The sequence below is a fragment of the Colossoma macropomum genome, unplaced genomic scaffold, assembly GCF_904425465.1.
Source record: "Colossoma macropomum unplaced genomic scaffold, Colossoma_macropomum, whole genome shotgun sequence".
Taxonomy (NCBI): domain Eukaryota; kingdom Metazoa; phylum Chordata; class Actinopteri; order Characiformes; family Serrasalmidae; genus Colossoma; species Colossoma macropomum.
In genome coordinates, this window is record NW_023494804.1 from 26,184,541 (window position 1) to 26,198,054 (window position 13,514).

The 13,514-nt window shown below is 38.4% G+C and overlaps 1 protein-coding gene across 1 annotated transcript in view; it reads left to right on the forward strand.

Moving 5' to 3' along the window:
* Positions 1–13,514, forward strand: part of LOC118824789 (roundabout homolog 2-like) — a 138,649-nt gene that overhangs the window by 6,940 nt on the left and 118,195 nt on the right. Inside the window, exon 2 of the mRNA XM_036595192.1 lies at positions 2,596–2,922. Within this exon, the coding sequence (XP_036451085.1) occupies positions 2,596–2,922 (327 nt within the window). The remainder of the gene's footprint in view (positions 1–2,595; positions 2,923–13,514) is intronic.

Below are 13,514 nucleotides of genomic sequence, written 5' to 3' on the forward strand. Positions count from 1 at the left end.
CACCATTAGCTTGGTGCTAATGTAAAAGAAAATCCCTGTTACTAGGCTAGAGAAAATTAGAATTCTTTGTGAGGCTAAAATGTAAACCAAAAGCTTTCAAAACATTCAAAGCAAATTATGTTTCAGTATTAAACCGTGTTGTGCAATGACATGCTTGGCTGGCACGTGCTCATGAATATGTGTGAATATACATTTTATTTTACCATACAGTGACGCCAACTGCATATATAAGTCAGCAGCCGTCATAGAGCTCTCCACTGCACACAGGCCACACTTCTACCCTGTCCCCTTCACTAAGACACAGAAGAGAGCAGTGATCATTAATATACATGATGAATACCCAGAAAATTACCTGTTTTTCAATAATTGACAGGGTATTACAAATACTGAATTAAGGTGTTATTTGTTTTATTCTCCTCACAGTTGTTTTTCAAAGAGCATAGGGAGCTAAATAAATTTGAAAAATTGAACTGAAATATGTGTCCTTTAAGAAAACAATTGAAATGATTCAGATAAAACTATTTGATTGAGCCAGTGGTATTGGAAGTGCTTCAAATATAAGAAAACTTTATTTTTAAATGTAAATATTTGACAATTCTTGTATAAAGCCACATATATGTGAAAATCAATATATATATTAGTTTGGCTCGTGGGGATGTTCTTAAGGTAAATCATGGGTACTAATCTAACTGGGATAAATTAATTTATATGTAAATATTTATTCATTTGAGGCCCCACAAACCTATCCACACATGTATGCGACTCTGTTCTCACACAAACGCAAAATCTCTCCACCAGGAGAGAGAGCAGAGCACTTGAGTGAGCTTCTTAATGAAAAAGCTGATTGAACTCAATGAGTCCTTCACTCCTGTATGGTTATGGGAATACTGAGCTTCCTCTATCTTGTTGACATGACGTGCCTGCTGTCCGGTCATTTGCTCAAACTGAGATGCACACCACTGCTGTAGTGTGGAGACATATTCTTTTGGTTGATCTGCTCATTGACTTTTCACTCATGACTGTTTGGATTGTATCTCATCGTGCCTCAAAGAGCACTGGTGTCTCACATTACAGTTAATCTGAATATAAAGTGTTTAACTCTTTAATGCCATGCCAAAAAGTGAAATTTGTGCACTTTAATCTACTCTTTCTACTCTACTTTAATAGTACAATTTCTTGATGCTGTTTCTGTTGATGTATTTAGATATGTAAATATTAAGAATATATTGCAAAATTATACTTTTTTAATATTTTATGTTTACTGAATAATAAACACTTAAAGCTTAGAACTACCACTGTGCAGTTGACAAAAAAGGCAGCATAATACTTCATTTGCAGTGATAGAAAAAAAGATATTACACAGAAAGTTCCAGTTCTGCATGCTGATACATTATACTGTGGCCAACTTGGACATCTCTGATTGTATTGCCAGTGAGCTGTTTAGTATGAAGAATGAAGTATGAAGGTTAAGGAAGTATGTCTTACTTTACTTAATGGACTCTGTGCCTTACACTGAGTAGACTACATATTTTTTAGAGGTGCTCTGATAACACTTTTCCCTTCTGATACTGATACATGTACTAACAGTATAGGTATCGGTATCAGAGTACAAAGCACTAAGATACAGAGTAACGATACCAATACTAATTCTGTCTAACCTAACTCACCTGTAAGTCCTGATATTTATACAATTACATTTTAAAATGTATTATTTTGGTATAATCTGTGTTCTGCATATCTTGTTGTTGTTGTCATATTCATTAGATGGTTAAGAAAACTTATTTTTGTTTGTTTACTATATGTATTTAGTATTTACTAGGCTATTATATAATTAGGAATAAGAACTGTTTAACAACGTAAGTAAATGTAAAATATCTTAATTGTACAAAACAGTTAAAAACAGACCTGAACATTATACAGATGAACCTGTGGTGTTTACACATCAGCACACAGCAGCTTCTCTGGCTCGAAAACAGAGCTGAATGTTGTTTAACATCCAAATTTGTCAAGCTCATTTGTCTCATACGTGCGTCTTGTTCACTTGTGCTGTATCTCTGAGCGTCAGTTCAGTAAACATCACCGTCATTCACGCTGTCATTATTAGCGACTTTTAGTGGTTTTTTTTTGGCTTGGGCTGCTATGCTAAATGCTGAATTGAGGCTAATGGCTATCATTGCGCCAAAAATCTGCCGGTTTCTTCCTCTGTCTCAATAACATTAACTCAGACTGTAAGTGGCCACACAGTGGCAGACGAGTGATTACTGAAAGAAGCAGCTCAGGCTCCATTAGCGTGTTTCTCACACCAAAAACTGCCGATACAGAATCTGCCATGAGTATTTTTTAGTGCTGCTTGTCATCCCACACTGCCGTTGTGTTATTAAGTTCGCCTTACAGGCACGCATGCACATGTCAGAAATTGCTTTGTGGTGTTGGTCATAAGTTTCGGTATCCCCATCACCGATACCGATACTGCGTTTTAAGTGCCAGTATTGGTACAGATACTGACACAGTATTTATTTATTTACTTTATTTTTTCCTTGTACTAAATGTTTAGTTCATGTTAATGATTTACCAACTGTTTTTTTCCACTGCTAGCATCCCGCATTCGTCAGGAGGACTCTCCACCTCGGATTGTGGAGCACCCCTCAGACCTGATTGTGTCAAAGGGCGAGCCGGCCACTCTGAACTGTAAGGCGGAGGGGCGGCCGTCCCCCACCGTGGAGTGGTATAAGGACGGTGAGCGCGTGGAGACGGACAGGGACAATCCTCGCTCACATCGAATGCTCCTGCCCAGCGGCTCACTCTTCTTCCTGCGCATCGTACATGGCCGACGCAGCAAACCGGATGACGGCAGCTACGTGTGTGTGGCCAGGAACTACCTGGGAGAAGCAGTCAGCCACAATGCCTCGCTGGAGGTGGCATGTGAGTGTTCTGAAAATCTTGCATTTATTCTATATGTCTTTTTTTACAGTTCATTTGACATTTTCTGAACTGCTTTGGCATTTTAAATTTAACGTAGCAAAAACTTGTTAACTTTTTGTTAGATTTTTGATGTTGAAAACCAAGTAATAATCAGCTGATTAGATTTGTTCATGCACTTTCTTTTGTGTTGGTTTGTGTGCGTGTGTGTTTAATGGCTTTAGGCTGTGTGAAAGCCATTGGTCCTAACGGGCTGACAACAGCTTGATCTATATATTGTCATTACTGGAGTCCTAGGAAACTAAATGACAGGAAAGCCATGAAACATTGATGAGGTCTCTAGGTTATTCTTTTATTTGTTTTGCCATTCTGCATCTCTTTCCTTCGTGGAGGCCTTTATTTTGCCTGAGGGAAGAAGGAGGTGGTTGTTAAATGAGGTGTTGAATTTTTCAGAGTGTTTGGCCGTGGGTTGCAGTAGGTTATGATGTCAGCAGGTTAGTGGATACAGCATTGAAGAGGAAGAGTCTCAAGCATGAAAGGAGATGGACCAGAAATTACATGGAGGACTTAATAGGGTAATTACAAGCCATGAAAGAATAAAATGTTAGTAAATTACATTTAAACGGTCATAATAATGGTTGACTTAATACATTCGCTAATGAGCTTAATATCGTTTGCCAACCGGTCGCTCAGTGTGTGTGTTACAGTGAGACGAATGTCTAGGAATTTCAGTAGTAGAACGTCTTTGGAAAAGCTTGATCTTTTATGCTGCACGCTAAACTAGAGCAACAATGCCTAAAGCAGAACAGGCACATGTTGTACTGTGACCTGAAAGCTAAATTACATATTCTGCCATGTTTAATTCTAACGAATTCTGTGTTACATATGCCCTTTTTGTTAGTTTGAATTCCTTTTTTATACTTTTGATGAATAGTAAATCAGAATTATTGACTATGTCTTCTCTCTTAAACAGTAAACACTCTTTTAGCTGTATAGGTAGTTATTTTTTTCAGGATGCAAAACAAAGAAGTATTATGGTAAAAAAGTAGAATAGGTGCAAAATTTGGGCTTCCCTGGCCAAATGACATATTTAGTTGATTTTTGAAGAACACAGCCTTTGCAGCAAACTGTTTATTTTTTTTTTGCAAATGTGAGTAAACAGTTACTTTATATTCACTCTTTAAAAAGGTGGTTCTTGAGGGGTCATTTAAGAAAGGCAGTGGTTCTATTTAGAACCAGGAGTTCTAGAAAGAACCATTTCATGCTTAAATGGTTATTTGCATTGTGATTTTTTTTTTCAAATTGACTGCCAATGTGTTACATATGGTTCTATATAGCACTGTAACATTGTAACAATAGAATAATGCTTTTAAGCATGAATTGGTTCTATATGTAGAGCTCATGGTTCGAAATAAAATCATTGCCTTTACTGAAGAACACTTAAAGAACCATGTTTTTAAAGTGTGTTTAACTAGATTGAATAGCAAAAAATGAAATTGTGGCATGTGCAAACGTTTGGACACCCTACTAAGTTAGTACATCCCCCTGTGGCAGGTATCACAGCTTGCAAATGCTTTTCATAGCGAGGCAGAAGACATTCTGTTCTTGTTTAAGGAAATTTCACCCTCTCTTCCTTGCAGAATGCTGGTTCTGTGATATTCTTAGGCTGTTTTGCATGCTCAACTTGTTTAAGATCTACCCACAGATGTTTAATGATCTTTAAGTCAGGGGACTGTAAGGGTACAGGAATTCATGGTGGATTTTAAGGTAGGTTTTGGATCATTGTCCACTTGTAGAAGTCAGCTCTTTTCAGCTTCAGTTTCAGTTTGACTGACTGTGTCATGTTTGTATCTAGAATTGGCTGTTATTAGTGAGATTTATTCTTCTGTCAAACTGTGCAATGTTTCTTGTGCTTGAAGCATACAATTGTCCAAAATGTCTTGGTATGCTGAAACATTAAGATTTCCTTTCACTGGAACTGGAAAGGGGCCTAGGCCAACCCCTGAACAACCTCATAGCATTATCCCTCCTCCACCAAATTTTACAGTTGGCACAATGCAGTCAGGCAGGTAACATTTACTATTTAACAAACCCAGAGTCATCCATCAGACTGACAGATGGAGAAGTGTGATTCATCACTCCACAGAATACATTTCCACTGCAGAATACACCACTCCATCCGACGCTTGGCATCGTGCTTGGTGATGTAAGGCTTACATGCAATTGCTTGGCCATGGAAACCCATGCCATGAAGCTCCTGGCACACAGTTTTTATGCTGATGTTAAGGCCAGAGGAGGTTTGGAACTCTGCACTTGCAGAGTCAGCAGAGCGTTGGTGACTTTTATGCTCCTCAGCACTCGCTCTGTAACTTTACATGGTCTGACACCTTGCTGAGTTGCTAAACGCTTCCACTTTTCAATAATACCTCTCATAGTTGATTGTGGAATATCTAAGAGGGAAGAAATTTAGCAGACTGACTTGTTGCAATGGTGGCATTACAGTACCATGCTTGAATTCAGTGAGCTCTTTAGAACCACCTATTTTTTCACAAATTTTTTTAAAGGCAGACTGCATGGCTATGTGCTTGATTTTATACACCTGTGCCAATGAGACTGAATGAAACACCTGAATTTTAATGATTAAGAGGTGTGTCCCAATACTTTTGTCCATATAGTGTTTGCACGAAACTGTAAAGTGAAATGTTGGGTTGGTGTGTAGACTTTGTGTGTTGCTCAGTAATATAGCTATGTTTGGAACGTGTGTTTATGTTGTTGTGAGTGATGGGCTTTGTGAGCAGTGAGCTTTGGTGTGTGTGACAGTGACATTGATATCCACTGTATAGTGTTTGTGTGTGTTTGTATATAGCAAAGGTACAGCCGAATGGTGTGCTGTACATTCTGTAAGAGAAATGGACCAGAAGGTGACCTTTTTTGCCATGCGTGGGTGAGTGAGGGAGAGTGCTTCAGGCCACTGTAACAGAATTTCCCACTGACTCTTAGTTGCTTTGTGTTGGGTGTTAATGTTTTCTGCACATGTCACAAAGTTAGGATAATACTGGACTAAAAACCAGGTGCTGTAATCATTCATGAATACCTGGTAGGTTACTGGCCTGACAAACTATTATTTGCCTGAATGTATTGTAATATGCGCAAATATTAACTGCTTAATTTGGGACCCTGCTGCAGCACAAAATGAAACACCCCCTCTAGCTTTTTGCCACCATACTAATGAAGTGGCAGCATTATTTATGAGTCTGGAATCGCAATAGATCAAGAAACAATTCAGAATCAGGCGCACAGTTTCAGCCAATTATGCCTGGTTCTGCTTTTGATAGTGAGGTGATTAGCTGACCATTTGGCGATTAGCAGATCAGTGACAGTATGTCAAGTGAAGTCAAGAGTGACCTGCTAACATCACATTTAGCTAACGAATGCAGTACCCCTGAGTAACAGCAACAAGCCTTTGCATATTTGTATATTCATTTATGTTGAATAGCTGAATAAGAACTAGGAACAGCAGATTGAAGAATATCATCATATTTCAGTTCATGGTTTGGTGGTACAAGCTAACCCAAGAAAATCACCAGAGAACTCTCCAAAATAAAAAGCATTTTCACCTTATTTTTTGGAGAATTAGCGGGGCACATTCTCAAAGTGCTTTAGGAAATGGATAAAATCAAGGGCAGAAATAATGGCTGGTAGGATTGTAGTGGTTTTAGTACAGTACTGCTAAATAAAAAAAGAGTTAGGATGTATAGATCTTGAAAAATGTTTTGAACCAGAAAATATGAGTATTGTTACGTCACTAATGGCTGGATTCTTTTGAGTAGTATAGCAATTGAGTGTTTTTCCTAGGTGAATAATAGATTGCAAAGAGAGATCATTTCAAAATGGTTGGTGTGGTTGGAGTGGGGTATACTTGATTAGAGATTAAAGATGAAAACTGTAACTCCTCTGCATAATTGGCTAATTTTGCTTCATTAAATGGCTAGTGATAGATAGTGTCATTGTCTAATATCTGAAAATTGGAACAGCAGGGAAGAGTGTGTAGCTAATATGCATCTAATGTTTTCTTTGGATTATTTTTTTAGAATGCATATTTACTGTTTCTTACAGGAAAGCTTTTGAAGGTGGTGCATGCTAAGTAAATTTAGAGAGAATGGAAGTCCATCTGACATTTGCTCAGGAAAACAGGATTGATCATAATATAGTGGGTGGTTTACTTGACTATTACTGGATTACTGGATGGTGTAAGGTGGGTCTGTGGTGAGTGACTGGTCTACTGTGGGAGCTTTGTCAAATAGAGTGAAACAAGGGAGAGGGAGCAAGAGAGAGATGGTGGAAGAAGGGGTAGGGGGAGGTAGTGATTAGATTTTTATGATCAGGAATGTGAGCAGCTTTGATGACAAATTGATTGCATGCAGAGATCCAGATGAGGCATCTGAGGAGATGTATGTGACGGGGGAATTTGAGTGACCTTTGTTAATAGAATGCACCATGGTGGTATTATCTGGATGAATGAGTATTGATTGATGGTCATTCATGCCCCCGAAGACATGCAACAACACCAATGGAAAGATGTTTGGGGTGGTATGGTAGAGACCTCATCTCAGAGCAGGGAGTTAAACTCACAAGGCCAGAGTGTCGGAGATCATGGTAATAGCTCTTAAGCCTCCACACATTACCTCATCAGTGGACGTTGCACAACTGTAGGTTGAAGAAAAAGAGGAGACAAAATTGTCCGAAAGTCAATATATCTGCAAAAAAAGGAGCAGAGCTCCAGGTCAAGGAAGTAGAAAAGGTTTATCCGAGCAAAACTAATCAGGAAGGCAACAGACAAGGCTGTGTTAAACAAATGAGAAATAAATGACTGACCATTGGGCATGATGTGCAGATGAATAGGTGATTATGGTGGGACAACACAGTATGTCACATTTACTCCACTGGTTTAACCAGAGGCAAGTGGGGAGCTTTATCTTTAGGCAAGAATACTTGAAAATGAGCAGCTTCTAGAAATTTGAAAGAAGTGATGTTAAAGCTTAAGCGAACTTAAATCCATGTTTTCTTTTTAAGTAGGTTAATCTTGCTCTTGTGAGCACAATATATACATATACAAAGTATGTCCTGACAATGACTTTCCAATTCCCTGAATGTATTTTGCCAACATTCTCCTCTCAATGTAAACTGGGCAGTCTTAATCTTGGGTAGTGCCTATGTAAGCAGTATCCTCACCAAGTGTAAGGCTGATATGGGTTTTCCTGCCCACATAGCTTTAACAAAACTGTGCTCCCCAATGGTCTTCTTCTCTCTGTTCAATTTGGAGAAACTTACAGCGAGAAAGCTAGTGACGAACAAAAACTAACCTAGCAATCAAAACTGAGCTAGCAAGAACATCCGCTCATCCCCTGGATGCACATCATGCAGTAAAGTGAATAAGAAACCTTCTTCAGGATGTTGCCATATAAAAGCTGGATAATGGTTTTAGTGAGCTGTGGGGTCGACAACATGACCTGTAAGCCCTTTTATGTTTAGTTCTGCTTCTGTGATGTAGCAGGCTGGGAGCTGTGGACTGAGGGCTGTCAATCACTCAGATTGTGCTCATCAGATTATTAGGACCAGGCCCAGGTTGTTCTCAGGTAGGTCTGATAGCCAATTTTTACACCATGATTTATTTTGTCTTATTGTTTTCAGTCAAACTTGTTGGATGTTTAATGTAACATGCAATTTCAGTATCATACAAACATTTTTTAATAATTTACATTGTGTTTTCTGGAACTTTATTGGAGGCAGAAAGGAGAGGCCTTGTGCATCATCACATCAGTGAAAGGCAAACAAACTAGAAATGATGACTAATGTTGTTGTGAGGTTTGATAAGCTTTGTGGAAATGTTATTGGCAAAACTCCATTCAACGTAATGAGAAACGGTGGCGCAAAGCACAGTTTTTGTGAAAATGTGGAAATTTTGATTGCATTATGCTAATACTTTTAAATGATAATTATTTTGTATATTGTCACTGTCCAAAAAACATGCATCTCCATTTTTGTTGATTTTTAGTTTTTTGTATCATTTGAACATTGTGTGAAAATTTTATGGTGATTGGACCAATAGCAACACTCTAAAGTTACATAAAATAAAATATCTTCACATTGACTTAAATTAAAATTAAATGTTTTTGCCCTTTCCTGTAAAGTCACAGTGACAATATATTTAATATATTCGTCCAAACAACCTGTTTCAACTAGCTATAATAACATTTTATAGCTCGGTAGCTTAGCATCTGGAAACTTGGTTATGCAGGGACATTGAATTCTAAACTCCAACCCAAAATCATTGGATTGAATGTCATTTTTGCACATGTCTTGTCCAATCTTTGAACAGCTTTGGCATGAATAGGTTAATTTGACTTCAACTTGCATAAGCAGGCTTCCTGACTTCCATAGGGACCCTGAATGAAGTGTGTTCATAGGTAAAATAAAGGTCTGACAAGTTGATGTGAACACAACCAGGCCCATGCCCAATGGAGAAGTCAGACAGCAATGTTGTTATCATGAGGCTTTGATTCTTGTTGTTTTGATGTCACATTTGTGGAGTGGGAGTTTAATTACTAATTGTACGTGTACAACATCATACATGTTTATATTGCAGTAGGCACAGTAGTGCCTTGTCTCTTGTGCTAAAGGTCTGACATTTGAAGTGTCCCCTGTGGTAGAAGGCCTTTAGAAAAAAAGAGACTTATAACCAATGACTTCGGCCAGGTCTGTTCTTTCCTCCCTTGGGCTCAGAAGCTCTGGTTTTGCTCCTCTGCTTGAAACACTTCAAATCTATCATAAAGCATTTGCTCCAGCCATCCCCTGGTGTCAGCACATGGGCCAGAGTTCTAACTGGGGGGTTGTGTTTTGACTTGCGATGATCTCTAGTGCAGGCAGATTTCTGTGCAGTGACTTATATGTGGTGAAACAGGCACTGGAGAAGATATCTCTTCCTCTCTAACCCCACGGTAGCTGAATGGAATATAAGCCTTGTGGGATCTCTTCTTTGTTTCACTTCCCTTTATCTGTCTTTTTTCCTAGTTTTTTCCTTCAGTCTGCACCTCACTACTTGATAGTTCTATAGTGTAACATCTTGAATCAATCTCATCTTATGAACTCTTACAAAAAAGAGAATGCTTTCATGGGATTTCACACAAAGTCATGAAAATGTTGTGACCTCTAATCTGCCACGGCCCCAAGCCCAACATCATAACTTTTGATACTCGAGTTGTTTAAATGAACACAAATGCTCTAGCTTGAACCTCTTTTATTGTCGCTTCCTTTTTATCACACCTTTCGTTGTCATCTACATCCTGTAGTTTGTACAGCTTCTTCTGGAACATATTGTAGTTCTCCATTTTGTTACTAAATGTGTAAATGTGGGAAAGGATTTTGCTTGAGGAGCTTTAGGCAACATGAGCCAAATCATGGTGATGTTGAGACACAACAGCTGCATTTCAAGCATATCTGTTCATTATAGGTTTGTATGAGAGTAATTTTTCGTACTTTATTTTTTGCAGTGTAGCATCTTTTAATGTGTTTTATTCCATCATTTACTTTATCTTTAACGTCAGAATGGAATATGTGCTTCTGCATGTCATAAAGATTTTTTTTGCATTTGTCTCTCCTACACTGACATGTTCATCACTTTCTGTCTGCGCTACTGCAGTGACCTTCTCTGTGGCTTTTCAGAAAAAGACCTTACTTGATCTACAGTGTCACATACCACTGCTCCAAAGCTGGGTTGTGTTTGGATCTGTGGGGTCCAGTATTGACCCTTCTAGATGATAGAAAAGGTCTGTAGTTTCACACTTGAGATTAATTGAAGGAATTCAAAAGATAATCTCTGAAATATTGGCTATTTTTACATACTAGGCTTGCAGCAGTACCCAGGGGCATCACTAGAGATTTATGGATAGGGGGCTTAGCTTTTATTTGGTGGGTCTAAGGACATGCTCCCCTGGGAGGATGTCTTTAAGTGGTCCCAAAATCTCTGTTCATCGTGAAACTTTTACAGTGGCAATAGGTGGAAAATGTATGAAAAATGGCTATTTGGTCAAGTTAGCACACAGAAGATCTGTCTCTTAACAGTGTATTAAGCACAAATCTTTTGCAACTTAAATACTTTGCAACTTAAATGTGTGCAACTACATAGATCACAGATCAAGCAAAGGTTTTAAAGTCAAGCAATGCTATCTCCTAAATATGTTATTAAGATACACAGATTATAGCTTGATATAGTCTCAGTTTGTGCAACCAGGTTGTGATTTTGTTCTGTAGTTGTGCTTACATGTTTAATAGTCTAGGTGACATGGTCATAGTGACATTTGAATCAATATTTTTTTAATTTGGTCTCCAAATTAGGATATATTAATGGAATATCATTTTTACAAATTCAATATTAATTTTAAATGAATGCTTAAACAACACTCACTTTAATCTTCATCGCTAACCTTTATCAGACCTGCTTCCTCAGCTCTGTCAGTTATCTTAGGGTTCTTTCTCTGCCTCTCCTTGCCTGTGCTTAGTAACGTTATTATTAACGTTATTTAGTAATGTTATTTTCTTTATTAACCTCAGATTTAGAAGTTTAAGGACCATTGACTTCACTTTCTTTGTTTGAGCTGACAAAAATCTTCTCAACTGACTGGCCTTTTGTGGAGCTGCCACCACTTCATTACCATCTACAGATTTAGGAATTCAGAGATATAAAACTGTGTTACAATCAACACAACATCAGCTACATTAGCTATATATAAACAATGTATAGCTAATACTGGTGTGACTTTTTCAAAATATTTAATAGAAGTATGAAAACAAATAATCTGTGAAGTTCCTTAAAATTCCTAAACTGGTTGATTCTTCAACTAGCTAATGTTCCTGCTTTTGGCTTATCCCCTTTTCTTTAGCTAGCTAACAGGCAACTGACTGAAAACCCGATAGCCAGCTATATTAACCACAATTTGCACAAATTCATATTGTAGGGAGATATCTTCACTCTGTAACTACTTACTGATTCAGACTGTATATTATATTTTGAATTAGGCTTAATCACATTCAGTTATGTTAAGGTCTGGACTCTGGAGTTGCTGGTCTGTTGTTCTGAGAACATTAGCAGTTTCTTTGATTTGCAGATATTCATCTTTCTTTTTGTCTATTTTCTTTTCTCAGTAAGGGCTTCTTGACAGCTACACATCTTTCAAACTTGTAGAGCTGTGTTGTCTTCTCACAGTGGAGGGATTGACAGAAACACCTGTGGATATTTTGAGATCTGAAGCAAGAGTTGACCTTGATTATCTCCTGTCTCTCAAACATGAAACCTTTGAGTTAACCTTTACGAGGTGTTGCATGGTTGTTAGGAGTGCACAGTCACAGTAGTTTTCTCTTATTTGATCTTCAGTTTTGGAAATTTCAGTATTTTCCTTATCCTTTGACTTTTCCTTCCTTATGCAATTGGATCTAATCTTATCATAAATATCTTCTGAAAAATGAATTACTTGTATTCAGTGGGTATTTTACAGGAAAATACAACAATGAAGAGTGGTCTGTGACTTTTCCGCCGTTGTTTGTATCTCGATACTGAACCCTTTATTTTTGCATTTTTTCATCAAAAAAGATTCATTCAGTACAAGAAAGTTTCCCTTTTATCATTATCTACAATACTGACACATGCTTGAGGTGATCTCTTCTGTAGCCCTGTCTTTTACACCAGCTTAAGATGAGAGTTGATGGTGTGCCACTGTTCTTGTGCGTAGTTGGGCGCTTTCTCTGTTGTCAGAGCAGATGGAGGTTATTTTAATAACACACTCATCACCTGCTAACACTGTCAGCAACTCTGGCAACACCCCCAGCATCTCAGTCCAGTCTGCAGCTGAACCCTGTTTCAGAATACAGTCCATCAAACATGGCTCCTCATACCAGCCCCCTGCAGACCACCAGTGTGGGACTGACTGGTGGCTGATGGAATTGGGGCTGTTGGTTGGCAGCTGTAATAATAAAAGATTGCATTAATGATGAGGCGCTGAGAGAGAATAGGAGGGATGATGGAGGAAAGAAAGAGTGATTATGACAAATAATTACAGACCTCTTTAATGGCCCCTGGTTATGCATTCTTTAATGACTTTTGACAATTGGAGAGGATGTGCTTCTGGCTTACATACTCATACAGCTGAACTGATGAACCAAACACTGCTGGCCTGGGCTAATCAGCAGAGGTGCACCAGTCAAACCTTGTCTTTCACAAAAGTAATTCCAATATAGGGAATCAGAACTTGCAGATACAAAGTCTGATGTACTGGTACTGGTACTGATCTCCTCATGCTTGTTTTTAATTCTGGAGGTTTGAGGTGTGCATGTCCATATTAGCAACAATAAAATCATTTTATCAATTTATGCATGTAGATCCAGAGCTACCAGTTTTTCTCCCCAATTTAGTCTTTGCCAGTCCCACCCGCTAACTAGATCTCTCCCCATCACACAATGCTACTAAGCTGGAGTGTGAAAGCTTGCACCTGCTTCATATGAGATACATGAAGTCAGCCACTGCATTTTTGAGGCGCTGCTAA